The sequence below is a fragment of the Leguminivora glycinivorella genome, chromosome 19, assembly GCF_023078275.1.
Source record: "Leguminivora glycinivorella isolate SPB_JAAS2020 chromosome 19, LegGlyc_1.1, whole genome shotgun sequence".
NCBI classification, from domain to species: domain Eukaryota; kingdom Metazoa; phylum Arthropoda; class Insecta; order Lepidoptera; family Tortricidae; genus Leguminivora; species Leguminivora glycinivorella.
The window spans coordinates 7,790,076-7,807,296 of NC_062989.1; the positions used below are offsets into that span (position 1 = coordinate 7,790,076).

General features: G+C 38.9%; 1 protein-coding gene across 1 annotated transcript in view; it reads right to left on the bottom strand.

Moving 5' to 3' along the window:
- Positions 1–638: 638 nt before the first annotated feature.
- LOC125236443 (nardilysin-like) overlaps positions 639–17,221 on the bottom strand; it is a 50,125-nt gene continuing 33,542 nt past the window's right edge. The window contains 11 exon segments of the mRNA XM_048143251.1: positions 639–2,569; positions 3,131–3,232; positions 3,372–3,434; positions 5,031–5,175; positions 5,825–5,961; positions 8,581–8,724; positions 9,779–9,835; positions 9,837–9,884; positions 11,069–11,198; positions 14,422–14,555; positions 17,061–17,162. Coding sequence (XP_047999208.1) covers positions 2,369–2,569; positions 3,131–3,232; positions 3,372–3,434; positions 5,031–5,175; positions 5,825–5,961; positions 8,581–8,724; positions 9,779–9,835; positions 9,837–9,884; positions 11,069–11,198; positions 14,422–14,555; positions 17,061–17,162 — 1,263 coding nt within the window. The 3' untranslated portion in view covers positions 639–2,368.

The following is a 17,221-nucleotide window of genomic DNA, read 5'->3' on the forward strand; positions in this document are numbered from 1 at the left end:
TAAAATCCTTTGATAATCTAACTGACGACTAATTCGTTTTTTTTTAGTCGTCTCGCCTATTGTAACCGATCCATTTTCTCCATTATTACACTATGATGTTGAGTTCTACGTTACTACAGACTTATGTTTTTATTACTTTCGAGACATGCCCTACCAGCCCCTCTAGCACAACTTGCCTTGTCGCGCGCGAGTCCATACATTAAGCGCGACTTCAAGTAGGGACTCGCACGCGACAAGGCAAGTTGTGCTAGAGGGGCAGCCTGTACTAATGAGAAGTGGTTAGGTGTTTAAGTCTTTTTTTTTATATGAAATATGAGTTTGAGGTGAAAACGCAGAACACGTGTCCCTTATTTTTTCATGTTCTCTAACATTATAACGAAATCAATAATTAATTATCAGTATGATTGAACAAATCCCCCTGAAGAATTTAGAGGGTTGTCACTTTTCGGGACTTTGAAGGACAATTTCTCCCAACAGGATGAGTTTGGGCTGCTATAAAAAACTACGTGTCCGTTATTTTTGACTACTCTATAACATATATATAATCTATCAAATCGGAGGGGGATAGTAAGGGTACCTTTCCTTGTTAGTATGACCTTGTTATCCATATATTGTGATATTAAAAAAAACACGTCAAATCGAACAAAACGAGTTTTATTTGTTCCACATCATCATTTGCAATAATTATATTTAAATACAAAACTTATTTACATTAAGTTTCCTGCACTGCCACAGTATTGTAGCCCATATTTGCTATTTTTATAAAACATTTTATATACATAGCATTATACTAATATTTTTTTACAAAGTAAAAAACAAGCCAGCAAATATATAAACAACAAAAAACTAGCCTATATGTCTACGATATATAATATATACTTGTGTATATTGCAAAAGCCAAATAAGACCTTATGTTTTAGAATATCGATGTCAAAAATATATACTACAAGAGTTACTACATAATATTGAACACCATTGAAGCAAGTCTTATGCCATTTCATTACAGATTGGTCAATAACATTTTGATTAGAAACTAAAATATTACAATGATAAATATTGACGTGTTCAATATTTAAAACAAATTATAGCTAATAATAGTAATTTTCTTGGAATAATAACAATAGACTAACAAAATCGTTTTTTTTTCATTGTCGGCATTATAGAACTATGATGATTACAAGTTTTTGGAGTATTTTAGAGTCGGTACTATCTATTACAATGTAATTTTTTGATTTCAAATAACTACTTCAATTCTTTATTACGTATTGCACAAAGACATTGCCTGTTAATTTCTATCAATGGAGTATTTAAATTAGTACCTAGTTTATAAGAGCTTAAGGTTCAGTGCGTTTGCACATTATCCGATCCGATATCGGATGTCGGAAGGATTTCAAAGGTAAAATTCAAAGATGGCGGCTTAAATGTATGGGATATCGGTCCTACATCCGATACCGGATCGGATAATGTGAAAACGAATACGAAAACGTCCGATGCAACGAGAATGAACGACAGATAACAAAGTATATTGATCAAATGAAATGTCTTTTCCAAATACAAGTTTTAAATAGAAAACGGGTTTTTGACTACATTATGTAACGTTGTAACATATATAAGATTTGAGGAGACTAATTTGACTCTCACGGTGTGTAACTGTTCAAAAGCAGATAACCTGCTGGTTTCCATTCAGCAAACGAAACTTATATCGAGGGTTGTGTGACTCAAACTCATATAGTTACATCTTATGACTCAATCTCGTATCGCAGATCAATCTGCATACTAGAGCCACAGTATAATAAAGAGTACTATCGTACAGTATGGCCACTCCCGCTCCCCGCTGAAATTGCCGCCCACCCCCGCTCGGTTACCTCACAGTTTCCGCCTGTCAATAACGCGAACAGTCGATCTGTCATATCTCACTCATACAAGTATGGTACGCGTTCAACTACACGAGCTTAGAATGTGTGCTAGGAACGCGCCTCTTGCATACATTTGATCGCCATTGTCGAGATGTGTTAAAGCGATTATTACGGCTCAGCACACATTGGTCTAAGCGCGACAGCGGTGAGCGGCGGCCATACATTGGAGCGAGACACAGCGATGGGACTTTTCATTCGCACGTATGGCTGCCGCTCACCGCTGTCGCGCTTAGACCAATGTCGTGGCCGGGCTGTTAATACGAGTTTGAGTGGTAAGCCCGAACATAAGTGATATCGGATGTCAGAAGTGTTTCAAAGGCAAAAATTAAAGATGGCGCTAAATGTATGGGATATCGGTCCTACATCCGATATCGGATCGGATAATGTGAAAACACACTAAGTATACCGAGGTTGAATCACACAGTCAGCGATATGCGATTGGACAGTACGATCTAACAGGTAGCGAGTTCGACCTGCGGCACATATATGAAAGGCAACGCCTTGCTGAAGGCGGGAACATCGGTTATGAAGTCAGCGATGTTTTCCACACTGTCTCCTGGCTCGGAGCTAGTAAGTATGCGGAGCGCGTAGCCTGTGGGCGCGCTGGCGGGCGCTGTGGTATTGTTGGGGGTGGCCGATTTGTGGCCGACGATCTGAAAAAAAAAAAGTAAGTTTGTCAGATTTGAAGGAGAATGTTTTTCCTGTCCTAGATCAAACGGTAGGCCTAAGGCCTGATTTAGACGGCGTGCGAACTCGCATGCGATTTTAGTTACATTTCAGGCTGTTGAGGTTACATACTTGCAAGTTTGCACAGCCATCAAATCGTCACTACTTTGAAAAAAAAAACTTGTATCTTCTTCTGTCAATGAAAAGAAAAATGCAATGCATATACTTACTGCGTTTTAACTTTGAGGAGCAGTGTGAGATACGAGATTTTTTCAAAGTAGTGACGAAATACCGCAATGTAATGTAACTCGCATGCGAGTTCTCGCACCGTCTGAATGAGCCTTTAGTAGCGTAATGGGAATATGAAAGGATCTTATACTTGGGGGCGCCAAAGACTGAGTGACGTGAAATAGATTGAGTTTGAAAGTGGACCCTGGTGTTAGGCCGCGAAAACGCTAGCATGAATAATAAATACGGTCAAAATACCTGAGAATCTGTGCAATAGACATTTGATCATAAATAAGTAAGGAAAAAAATTAAAAAATTACCTGTATAGAAAGTTTCCTGTATTTCGACTTGTTTCCGGTCGAGAAGTGGTTCTCGACCCAACTCCTGAGATCTGACAGTTTGATTTTCTCTATGGCGTCCGCCTAAAACATAAATACAGACTATGGTTACTTTTATCTTTTTTTTAAGTAATAAAATTAATTTTTGTTCCTACAAAATTCCGAGCAGTTTTTAACCGAAATTAATTCTTTATTATTATATTTTCTGTATAATGTGTCTTACCTCTAAAAACAGTCTTTGGAACTGGTACTCCCTGCTAACAATTTCTCTCCAATTCCTTTCAACCTGAAATAAATTGTACTGTTTCAAAAATAGACTGGACAATTATATTAGAACTTTGAAAAGTGCAAAATAAACACAAATACACGCATCAGCTCGAAGAGCTGCTAGTGTATCAAATAAATAATAAATAAATATAATAAACACATATTTCACAAATGAAACGTAGTTTCGCTTATCGATATTTACAGTAACTAGTATAACTACAATAGTAAACATCAGAGAACTCTTGGGTACATAGTACATACAACACACTTTTGCCTAATACCATATAACGAAATAATTAATTTATGCTATGGGCACATCTCGGACACTGGCGATCAAATATATGAAAGAGGCGCGTTCCTAGCACACAGTCTAAGCACGGGTAGATGAACTCGTACTATGATTGTATGAGTGAAATATGACAGGCGGTAACCGAGAGGGGGTGGCCGGCGCTTTCAGCGAAGAGCGGGAGGGGCCATACTGTACGATAGTACTCTTTATTATACTGTACTATGGGTATACGCATTGAAACTATACAAGTGAGAGAAAGAGAAACGATAGAAGCGGAATTTAGTAGTCAGTGATAGAAGATGAGGAGGTGAAGGATCTGCGTATTTATATTTACCAGTAGGCCTAACACATGATGGCCGCGAGAGTATGTCGCCGCGAGATAGACTACCCGTCCTTATGTCATTAATCTTATACTTTTAAACGAGCAATTCTTGTATATATATTTATTTATTTATATATACCGACGATCTCGGAAACCGCTCTAACGATTTCGCTGAAATTTGTTATGTGGGGGTTTTCGGGGGTGAAAAATCGATCTAGCGTAGCCTTAGATCCCGGAAAACGCGAATTTTCGAGTTTTCATGAGTTTTTCTTTCGCGTTAGTAAACCTAAAATATGGTCGTTTAATTTCGCCGCGCGCGCATCGATTCCGCTTAGCTCAGTCGTACGAGGTCGATCTAAAATATACGCAGATAGATCGTAGGTGTTAGGGTTTCGAATCCCGGCCAGAAATTAAGTTTTTGTTTTTTGTCTTTTTTTTTGTATTTATAAGAGTTTTTTTTATCTAAAGACGTGATATATTAAAATAGAACCGAGCGAAGCTTGGTCGTCCAGATATTAGAATTAGAAGAAGACGTGTGCTCTATCTCGCGGTGACATAATCTCGTGGCCATCATGTGCTAGGCCTACAGGGTAAGTGCACAGATCGAGCGAGAATCCACGAATACCACTATTTGGGTAAGTAAACGTGAATTGAACAAGTGAAGTTTACTCACCAAAACTATGAACGTCACGCGAGAGTTTATGATCGTCTAAATCTGGATAAGTATAGAGTTGAGAGTATTTGTAGTTGTAAATCGTTGTGTTGTTTTTTGACATTTAGAATTTATTCTAGAAGTTTTTAGACTAGTATTTTTTATACAATTTAAATTGCTATAATTTTATTAATTCAAGTTTTAAAACAATATTGTTTATTGCACCAATAAATTGCTCTGATATTTAGAACAAGATGAATTTTGTACATTGTTGACAATTTAAAAGTGCTTATTGTAAGCCTATTTGAATAAAGAATATTTTGATTGATTGATTGATTGATTGAATCCTTACCTCCTCCTTAAGTTCGTAGTCAGTCGTATGCTTCAGTTGAACCAACGAGCTCTTGGTGGCTGCGAGGGTTTTCTCGTTGAGACGACGGACGTCGCGCGAGAATTTCTTCATGAACGCCTCTATCCGACTGTCCACGTGCGAAACACTGAGACAAATTAAATAAAAATTAGGGCCAGTCGCATGAAACAGTTGACAGACACGTTAACATCACACAGCAGAAGTAGATTTAAATCCCCATACAAAAAAAACGCTAAATTCGTCGTTCGTAGGTTCCACATTTCAAATTACTGAATAGCCAGCTTTACGTTAGTGTATGACATTCCAGTATCAACAAATGAGCATAAAGTATTTTTTTTTTGGCATGTCTTTCGTATTTTAGAAAAAAGTCGTCACAATTCATAATGATGTTCCCACTTTGGCTGTTATAAATAAATAAATAAATAAATAAATAAATATTATAGGACATCCTTACACAGATTGACTGAGGCCCACAGTAAGCTCAAGAAGGCTTGTGTTGTGGGTACTCAGACAACGATATATATAATATATAAATACTTATATACATAGAAAATATCCATGACTCAGGAACAAATATCTGTGCTCATCACACAAATAAATGCCCTTACCGGGATTCGAACCCGGGACCGCGGCGCAGCAGGCAGGGTCACTACCGACTGCGCCAGACTGGTCGTGGTGGAATGTTATATAACATTGTATAATAGGAACAGAGTGATGGCAATGACATTCTAAGCCAATGTGGGAGTACCATAAGAGTGTTTTAAAATAAAGACTACCTGAACTTGTCGGCCTGTGTGTTGACGGTGACACTGACTCCCAGCACTCCGAACGTGTACCGCATCATACTGAATACACTGTAGCCGAGCTGCTCCTTGGTTCGCAGGACGTCGAAAACCGGCTCCTCCATTACCATCTGAGAAACATCTTGATTAGACCTTTCAGAAAACTTTAACGAGTCAAATAATGAAGGCGTGTGCAAATTTACAAAGAAAAAGGCCTCTAGCCAAACGCACAATAGTTAGAGCTCCGTATCGTACCGTAGTAATCTGTTTCTAACGCTCTTCCGTGTTAGAGCGACAAACTAATTGTATATCGTTCGCCAAGGAGTGCCAACGATTGTACGTTTGGCTAGAAATAGGAAAGGAAATACCTTTCTACATAAATTTATTTTTAACAAGCAGAAACGTCTGCTAACGATTTTAAACATTTTTATATTAAAGGAAAAAATGGAAAAATTTACGCTTCCGGCGGGACTTGAACCCGCATCATTTGCAATCCGTGCAAGGCTCTTAACCAATTGAGCTACGGAAGCCACGCCGGACATCGCAAATCTTTCCATGCCTTTCCTTATGTACACACGTCTTGGGGTGACGTCTAGCGCCATCTACCGACAGACTATTACATCTTGTAACGGCACTGGAGTCTCAAGTTATATTGAGAATTCACCAGTAACAATGTGCTAACCCATACTAAATTTATTTTTAACAAGCAGAAACGTCTGCTAACGATTCTAAACATTTTTATATTAAAGGAAAAAAAAGGAAATGATGCGGGTTCAAGTCCCGCCGGAAGCGTAAATTTTTCCATTTTTTCCTTTAATATAAAAATGTTTAGAATCGTTAGCAGACGTTTCTGCTTGTTAAAAATAAATTTAGTATGGGTTAGCACATTGTTACTGGTGAATTCTCAATATAACTTGAGACTCCAGTGCCGTTACAAGATGTAATAGTCTGTCGGTAGATGGCGCTAGACGTCACCCCAAGACGTGTGTACATAAGGAAAGGCATGGAAAGATTTGCGATGTCCGGCGTGGCTTCCGTAGCTCAATTGGTTAAGAGCCTTGCACGGATTGCAAATGATGCGGGTTCAAGTCCCGCCGGAAGCGTAAATTTTTCCATTTTTTCCTTTAATATAAAAACCTTTCTACATAGACAACATACGAGAATACAACTAGAAATCCTTTATAAACTCTTCTCGGTAGAGTTTCAGTAGCTTTTTAAGATTGGTAAGAAGGGCTTTCAGTTTTTAAGATTGGTAAGAAGGGCTTTCAGTTTAAGATTGGTTACTTGCACTTTAACCCTTAAAATGCATAGTGATGTATACATATATGCATCAAGCCTTTTTTGAAAATCATATTTTTAATTACTAGGATTTTTTTCTTTATTTTTCCTTCAATTTATACAACATTACCCATTTATTTCATTTTTTTTGAAGTAATACAAAAAATCATGCATTTAAAGGTTAATACTACAGTATCACTTCTATGATAAAATCCACTCTAAAATTTTGTATCATTTTGTCATGTTAGAGATCCTCATTCACAATTCTTGGTAAAGAGGATCCAACTTTACTGGAAATGTGTAAAATTGTATTCTATGAAGTTTGCTGTCATCCCCCATCAAACAACACACGGCTATGTCTGAAACGTGTGAAGAGTCTAAAAGGGATAGTCTCACAGTAATTACATTACAAAAAACATATCACTATTTGGTACATATATGTATTTTACCTTTTTGATTTAACCGTTGTCGTCACTTTCCATCAGGTGCGCTAAGGTCAATCACTGGCCAGTTTATATTTAATACCCTAACCTCAAAATTAAAATATTGAAAAATGCCCCGACCGCGACTCAGTGGTCCAATTTTCATGAAACGTGGCTGATAAGGATAACACTCCCGACTAACTCAGCTTTCAAACAAAAAAAAACTGAATCTAAATCGGTTCATCCGTTCGGGAGCTACGATGCCATGAACAGACACACATACAGACAAACAGACAGACACACACAGACAGCCACGTCAAACTTATAACACCCCGTCGTTTTTGCGTCGGGGGTTAAAAAAACCAACAACACTAGCGCAAACGTTTTCAAAATAAATGCAACAGTTCCTTTGAGATTACTTTTGTCCGTATCAAGTATAGCTTTTGAAATATTTAAATTTTTGTGTTTACAGGACAGGTTCTAAAGATTCATATTCATAGAGGTACTCTGGATTTAGGCGAGTAGGCTGAATATTTATGGAGGTTATGGATCTAAGAAGACAGTGTCGATCACACACAGACATACACAATTACACACATTACACCGACCGGTCTGGCCTAGCGCGTAGTGACCCTGCCTGCTACGCCGCGGTCCCGGGTTCGAATCCCGGTAAGGGCATTTATTTGTGTGATGAGCACAGATATTTGTTCCTGAGTCATGGATGTTTTCTATGTATATAAGTATTTGTATATTATATATATCGTTGTTTAAGTACCTGCACCACAAGCCATCTTGAGCTTACCGTGGGGCTCAGTCAATCTGTGTAAGAATGTCCTATAATATTTATTTATTTATTTATTTATTACATAGGGTACATTGGTAGACTCACGGCTCAGCCACATTTGTCTAAGCGCGACAGCGGTGAGCGGCGGCCATACATTGGAGCGAGACACAGCGATGGGACTTTTCATTCGCACGTATGGCTGCCGCTCACCGCTGTCGTGGCTGAGGCGTTAGGGTCACTCATCACTTATTTATAGCAGGACTCACCATGAGAACCTCGAGCGTAGCGGTGTCTTCACGAGTCGTGGCCTCTCCCTGGTAATAGTTCGTGACGATGCTGTTGGTGGACTCAGGGTTGAGACTCATCACGCGGATCTTCTTTTCGCCTAGTGGCAGCTTGTGCACTTGCAACTGTATCAAATTGTTTATTGTATATTAGCTTTTGCCCGCGGCTACGCTCGCGTTAGAAAGAGACAAAAAGAAGCCTATGTCACTCTCAATCCCTTCAACTATCTCCACTTAAAAAATCACGTCAATTCGTCGCTCCGTTTTGCCGTGAAAGACGGACAAACAAAGAGACACACATTTTTTCCCATTTATAATATTAGTATGGATAGTTCTGTACAAAATTTGAACTTTAATTGCTTGAAATTTATTTACACATACATACATACATACATACATACATACAATCACGCCTGTATCCCATAAAGGGGTAGGCAGAACACATGAAACTACTAAAGCTTCAGTTCCACTCTTGGCAAATAAGGGGTTGAAAGAAAACGAAACTGTGACATTGCAGTGACAGGTTGCCAGCCACAATTTTACCCATATCCCATAGTCGCCTTCTACGACACCCACGGGAAGAAAGGGGGTGGTGAAATTTACCCGTCACCACACAGGGAAATTTATTTAGCAGGCGAATATAGTCATTAAAATCAACATAAAAACAAAGAAAACATGTTTAAGGCGGTTTTCCGCCCCAACATGTGTGGAGAAGAATTGTATGGATCTGAATACTGGGCGACGAAGGTGGAGGATGAAAGGAGAGTGCACGTAGCGGAAACGAAAATGTTGAGATGGATGATCAGAAATGGAGTAGTAGGGGAACTTTGAAACTATAACAGAATGGAGTGGCAGGTTCGGATCAGACAATGATTATATTAATAGGGGAATTTGAAGCGCATCTATAACGGCAATTAAAAAGATGATTACAAGTGGCAGGTTGTGGTACGGTCATGTAATGGGGGATGAATGTTATATAGGCAGAAGAATGTTGGAGATGAAGGTTGATGGATGGAGAGGGAGGGGTAAATCCAAATCCTCAACGAGAAGAAAATAATGCGAGTTATTTGTATAGGCATAGTTATAGTGACATTTACTCATTCCTCTGTGATGTGAACAAGGAATTATGGTAAAACTCAATTTTGACAAAATAGTTTTTTTCTATTCGGCTGCTACTCACATTAGGAAGCTCGTTTTCAGCCAGTCCTTCCCATTTGATGGTTGACAAAACATTGTCCTGATATCCGAATGGCTCTGTCCCACTCCATGTTGCCTTGGATCAGCACCTGCAAACCAATACCATAGAAGATATATAACCTAACCACAAAATTAAAATTTTGAAAAAACCCCCAACCGTGACATAGTGGACAGATTTTTATGAAACATGGCTAAGAACACTCCAGACTAACTCAGCTTTGAGACAAAAAAAAACTAAATCTAAATCGGTTCATCCGTTCGGGAACTACGATGCCACAGACAGACAGACAGACTGACAGACACGTCAAACTTATAACACTCCGTCGTTTTTGCGTCGGGGGTTAAAAAAGTACAAATAGAGAAGGCTCACTGTCAACGACCCGTCAATGGACTGCATGCGACATCGAGTTCTATTGCGCAGCGAGAAGGTTGTCAAACTTTAAGGGCCGCCGGAATATATGAAAGAAACGCGGAGTGTACAAAACTACGTGTCTAATTGTACCGAAAGTTATAGAATACTTCAGTATGAACTTTAGGCTTTGAGCGAGCTGTCTAGCCACAACCAGAAATGGCTTCAGATTTCACCAGCCCAGCGGGTTGTTCGGCATCTGAACAAAGTTCGAGTGCCTACTAGGCGGGTTCTTGGTTAAAGTGTTAGTGGCGACACATGGTGTGATAAATTGTCAATTTCTTTCCTTGTTGGCACTGTTTCACCAACATACAACAACATTGGAGAAAAACTAGTAAAAACCTAATACTATTGTTAACGCCACGAACGGCAACACAACCCAGGACAGCCAACATAACAGACCTACAGTGAACCAATGAGCGGCGGCCCTCGCGACCAATCAGAAAGGAGACAGCAGCGCCAGAGTTTACCCTATGCGTCACTTCAAAAGGTAGCGGTTCGCTCTCTTTCTTGTACTATATAAGATACGTAGAAATGCCATTAAAAATGGTAATGAGGAAGCACACTGACATTTTATCCCGCCAGGTGGCGCCCGTGCAAGTGCATGTCACTGTCATCCATATGTGAGAGAGTAAAAATACTTTATATGCATGTAAAATAATTTAAATTTTAACAGGAATAAAGCCATACGACATAATAATCTTCTCACTCGCACGTATGAAATTCTTTATCTGTGAAATGGACTAATAAAGTGGCGCCATCTGTCATAGATTAAACAATGTGCCTCCTCATTGTTTAATCCTTGTTCCATTTAAATGTTTGAGTAAATCGTTCAAACAGTATATAAATCGGTGACAATCGAACCTGCAAGTAGAGTTTACTGAGCAACTGCTTGCTGAAATCCTTGAGTTCGTTCAAAGTGATGTTGTGCACGATGGTTGCTTTGTCCCGCGGCGATATATACGGGTCCAGTAGTATGTTCATCCGGACGTCTCTGTAAATTAAACATGTAGGTTAAGTTTCAAGTAGAGATGTGCCGACTGGCGAATATTCGGTATTCGGCATATTCGGCAAGTTTTTCAATGTTCGTATTCGGCCGAATAATCGGTTGCATTGCCGAATATTTGCCTAATAAACAAAGTAAATAACTAATGAAGATCTTACGTTTTCTATTGGCTCCTATTTTAATCTATATATATAAACGGCAAAGTCCTGAGTGACTGACTGACTGACTTAAATCAACGCACAGCCCAAACCGCTGGTCCTAGAGATTTCAAATTTGGCACGTAGATTCCTTATATAGTGTAGAGGAGCACTAAGAAAGGATTTTCCAAAATTCACCTCCTAAGGGGGTCAAATGGGGGTTCAAAGTTTGTATGGGGAAACAAAATTAGTTTAGACTATTTTATTCGAAACTTCACAGGAAGATTCCTTAAGACATATGACTGACTACGTGTTTCAGGTTTTTTGAAAATTTAACCCCTAAAAGGGTGAAAAGGGGGCGATAAAGTAAAAAAATCAATATGGGTATCGTTTTTATGGTTTATCGGGTCGCTGATCACGATAAATACAACGTTTTTAAAATCTAACGAGGCGGAAGTGAAAAACCTTCTCCCCTGTTGTGGTGCAATGGATAGGGATAGGGATAGGGATAGGGATAGGGATCGGGATCGGGATAGGGATAGGGATAGGGATAGGGATAGGGATCGGGATAGGGATCGGGATCGGGATCGGGATCGGGATAGGGATAGGGATAGAAATAGGGGACGGGGACGGAATAGGGATAGGGGCGGAGATGGGGACAAAGATAGAGATAGGGATAAGATAGGGATTGGGGTCGGAATAATCGGTCGGCAATCGATATCTAGGCAGTGTAAAATGCAGGTGGCTCAGTGGGAAGGGATTAGTATGTAGGCATCGGCGAGTATCCTGCATCCGTAATAACTATTACAATGTGCTGTAAGAAGATCGTTGTTTTGCTTGCCTTTTATATGTTTACGTTTGTAATAAGTATAAGCAAAATGGAAAAAAATGTAAGGGATAATGCAAGGAAGTACTTTTTACCCTACCGACCATAGCGTCGAGATACTGGCTATGTGGGTTGTATGAAGTTTCCCCAGTATAAATATTTATATAGGTAAAATACATACATATTCGTACCTACTACCTACGTTGTGGTCGCTGTGTAACAATTCTATAATCATTGCGAAAATTTCTTTAAAAACAATAGTAATATGTGTAAGGTACAGTCAGCCAAAACTGGATCGTACAGCAAATAGATCAGTTACAATGGCCCCCCAGTCGAGAATTGCCCCGCTTTACCTTAATCGAAATAATCGCGGACAGATGTACCTACAAAGAAACCTACGGATCCAAATGAAAATCTTATTTTTTGTAAACGTTTCAATAAGAATACTTTTATTACGCGGGCGAAGCCGCGGGTAAAAGCTAGTAGCTTTCTAAGGAACTACTAAAAAGAGATAATTACGCGCGTCTAAATATTAGGTAGGTACAATTGTTTTGTAAAAAAGTTAAAAAACCGTAGTTTAAGAGTTAAGAAGAGTTCAGAGTTGTTTTAACTAAGTTTTAGTTATTCATTAAATCATAAGAACATCTGTTGTAGTAACATATGTAACCATTATCAATCATTTAATAGTTTTAATGAACATCCGCTTTAAAATATGCCGTAACTGAATATTCGGCCGAATGTTCGGTTCGGTAAGAGCTGAACCGAATGTTCGGCCGAATATTCGTATTCGGCGAAGTCCATATTCGGCCCATCTCTAGTTTCAAGCTTCTATGCTGCAAAATGTTGAGGGCTATAGTCAGTGGTGAAAAAATCTGTTCACTTCGGGCGAGTTTGACTCGGTTTGGCTCAGTATACTGACTAGCAGGGATTATTTATATAGGATTTACATACTTCATACTAACCCTTCGTCTGTGTCTGTCAAAAAAATGTCATAAAACAACTAACTTTGATATATTATTTTAAAGTCCAACGCCTTATGTTAGGATCCTTATCAAACACAGACGAAGGGCTAAGAATCGTATCTCGATTTTTTAGCGCCACCTATTAAATACTATCATAATGATGCTTACAAATTTATTTTTTCAAAATGTGTATTGACGTGATATCATGATATTAATAAATAAATACGTCATTTGATCGTATCAAAACACGCAAAAATATTTGGGGAAAATCTGTTTTAGGCCACTTCCAGGCTGCAAACAGCGCCATCTAGTTTTAAGCCCAAAAGGCCCATACATTTCAGGGGTGCGCTTTTTTGTATGGGCTTTGCCAGTCCAGTATTAAAACGTTTTTGCTTACTAGTAACTCCCAACTAGCAACTATTAGAGTTGGTACAATTTGACTTCCGTATGCGCTCTTAAACAAACATTATTTTGAATAGCAGAAAGAGATAGTGTTAAGCTTAGAAAATGACAAAATCGACCGCGAATTCAGTCAGTTGGTCTGTGCTATCGGATAAGACTTAGGGCTAGTTGCATCAACCACATTTGACAGACACATCATCGTCACGCAGCAGACGTCTATGGAACTTTCCATACAATAAAATTTACCGAACGCTTTAACGGTGACAGACGGTTTGATACAACCGGCCCTTAGAGATGGTTGCGAAGAATGGCCCGAACAGTTTTGTTTGCAAGGAGGGCAATCAGATACGGATGCATCACATGCGGATGGGCGTCACGCGACCCTAGCGTCATCTATCGGTCAATTGTGGCGTTACACTAAGGGCCAGTTGCATCAACCACATTTGACAGACACATCATCGTCACGCGGTAGACGACTATGGAACTTCCCATACAATAAAATTTAACGAACGCTTTAACGGTGACAGACGGTTTGATACAACCGGCCCTTAGAGATAGTTGCGAAGAATGGCCCGAACTGTTTTGTTTACAGGGAGGGCAATCAGATACTACATCACATGCGGATGGGCGTCACGCGACGCTAGCGTTATCTATCGGTCAATTGTGGCGTTACACTAAGGGCCAGTTGCATCAACGACATTTGACAGACACATCATCGTCACGCAGCAGACGTCTATGGAACTTCCCATACAATAAAATTTAACGAACGCTTTAACGGTCACAGACGATTTGGTGCAACTGGCCCTAAGAGTCCATTTGGAATTTGGGAGTGCTCAAGTTACTCAAGCAAGATCTAGTAATAACGTAAACTGAACTATAGTTACTTAGCGAGCTTGTGCGGTTTGATGAGCACGTTGTGGTATGCGCGCGCTCGCACGTCGCGCACCGCCTCGAATAGAGGCTTCGTCAGCATATCGCTGGTCTGGGTCATCTCGCGGGTTATTAGCTCCACTAGCAGCTGAAACAAAATTATCACCTGTGACTCGTTTGCTATATAAAAAAAAGCGCTGGTGGCCTAACGGTAACAGCGTGCGACTTACGATTACGTGTCGTCGGTCGCGGTCGCGGGTTCGAACCCCGGCTCGTACCAATGAGTTTTTCGAAACTTATGTGCGAAATGTCATTTGATATTTGCCAGTCGCTTTTCGGCGAAGGAAAACATCGCACGGTGGGCTGGATGGCTCGAAAAGAGGACATTCGCACTTTTTTCAGAAAATCATTTTTTGAAAAATGCTATCCGATAGAGAATTATATAAGGAACAATAAATGTGGAATACATTTTTTCAAAATAAGGCATATTGACAGCAGAAAAAAATAAAGTCTGTTTTTTTTTGTATGGGACCGAAAAATAGGTATCTTGTTTCTCAGAAACTATTTGAGGTCCCGTCTTCTACCTTTCAAGACTTTATTCTTCTACTTTTATAGAGTAGGAAACAATAAGCAGATTTTGTATACAGGTGCTGTTTTTTTTTAGTCCAGTAAAAAGTTCACACATTTTCGATTTTTTCGTTTACGTCTTTTTTGGGATTCCACAATATTTCTCGATAGTTTAATTCTATAATAATAATAAAAAGTTACAGATGCGACGATTTTTGACCTTTTTTTTTGGGAAAGAGTTGATTCTGGTTCAAATATGTTGTTAGTTATTTATTTACAACTCAATCATTTTTAGAGATGTTATGTATCGTATCGTTATTATTATACCATAACCATATTAATTTTTGTTGTTAGTTGTTTATTTTAAGTGACATGTGTCTATTGTAAAAAATTAGATTATTTACTTTTTAGTTGTATGAAAAATGTAAAAAATGTACTTAGGATGTGTTTATAACTTAATAAAAATAATAAACGTTACATATATTATGTTTTATTATCATTTTTACTTTTAACTATCGAAATATAATGTAAAAAGCCCAAGAAAGACATAAACGAAAAAATCGAAAATGTGTGGACTTTTTATTGGACTAAAAAAAAAAACATTACCTGTATACAAAATCTGCTTATCGTTTCCTACTCTATAAATGTATAAAAACAAAGTCTTGAAAGGTAGAAGACGGGACCTCTAATAGTTTCTGAGAAACAAGATACCTATTTTTGAGTCTCATACAAAAAAACAGACTTAATTTTTTTCTGCTGTCAATATGCCTTATTTCGAAAAAATGTATTCCACATTTATTGTTTATTATATAATTCTCTATCGGATGGCATTTTTCAAAAAATGATTTTCTGAAAAAAGTGCGAATGTCCTCTTTTCGAGCCATCCAGCCCACCGTGCATCGTGAGGAAACCGGACTAATTCCAATAAGGCCTAGTTACCCTTCGGGTTGGAAGGTCAGATGGCAGTCACTTTCGTAAAACTAGTGCCTACGATAATCTTAGTTGTCAAAGCGGACCCAAGGCTCCATGAGCCGTGGCAAATGACGGGATAACGCCAGGAGGATGATCTGTGACTCGTTTGAAAATAAAAGGTTGACAACACCCTTGCAGTGGAAAGGTAGCAGAGAAAGTATAGCAGAGAACGTTGACACAATCGACGACAATTAAGCATAAAATCTGTCTAAAATTTTACTTTTTTCCCGTTTAAAGTTTATGTAATTAACACAAAAACAATATTTTTTATTGAAATTTAATTCTTAATTATCGTCACAAAACTGACAGTGAGTTAATTTTTGTTAACAACTTACGCTATTGGGGGGTCCCAAATTCTGAAAATGTCCAGTATCGCGCTCAAGTAAAGTCAAGTCTAAAAATATGGGAGTACACATCTTACTCAAAAACATGTCCCATAGTCCCATAGCATCTCCGGTGTAATAAGAGCGTAGTACCAATAGTACCATATTTATGAGACGATTGTTTCGAGACATATGTTTGCACTTGACCTTGACTGTAGGTACTCGTACTACATTCAAAACGTACAAAAAAGAGAATGGGAAAGGTTAACGTCATCATCTAGCGTTATAGCGGATGCCACTCAAGATGCCATTTAACTTACAAAAAACAGCAGCCCAATAACACTACCACTAGATCCTACTCATATAACTCATATTGTGCTTCTGCCAGTAGCCAGTAACTCTAGTAAGGGTGCGCGCGCCCACGGGCAACAAAGTTGCTCGGCGACTTACGTATTTCTATGAAAACCGCTTCGTGTGCGCACTGTCATACCAGCCCATGATCGCGACAAAAAAGTCGCTTCGAAAAATCGCCCGTGGGCGCACCCTCTAAGGGTGCAAAAAAATACAGGTAGTAACAATTTTGCTATTCCAAAAAAATTGACAAGTGGCAATACTGATAATTTACGCGATTGTCGCTAGATGTCACTTAACTATGCTATACAAATAACTCGCATTTACTGATATATGGAGTTACAACTCTTCCCTTACTTATTCCTCTATATCACTGGTTAGATTTTGTTCAACAAAAGTATTAAGGAATAGTAAAAGTATAAAGTAATAAGGGAACTTACGTGCAAATTTTGACTGTATCCAGAAACTTTGAGCGTCAAGCCTTTGTCCGAGACGTATAGTGAGTGCGAAAGGTCTGCCATGTTTGCCGGGTACACTTCTTCCTGAAAATACAAAGTTGATAATAATTGGGTCAGTTCTTGATCTTCCAGATCAACGCTTA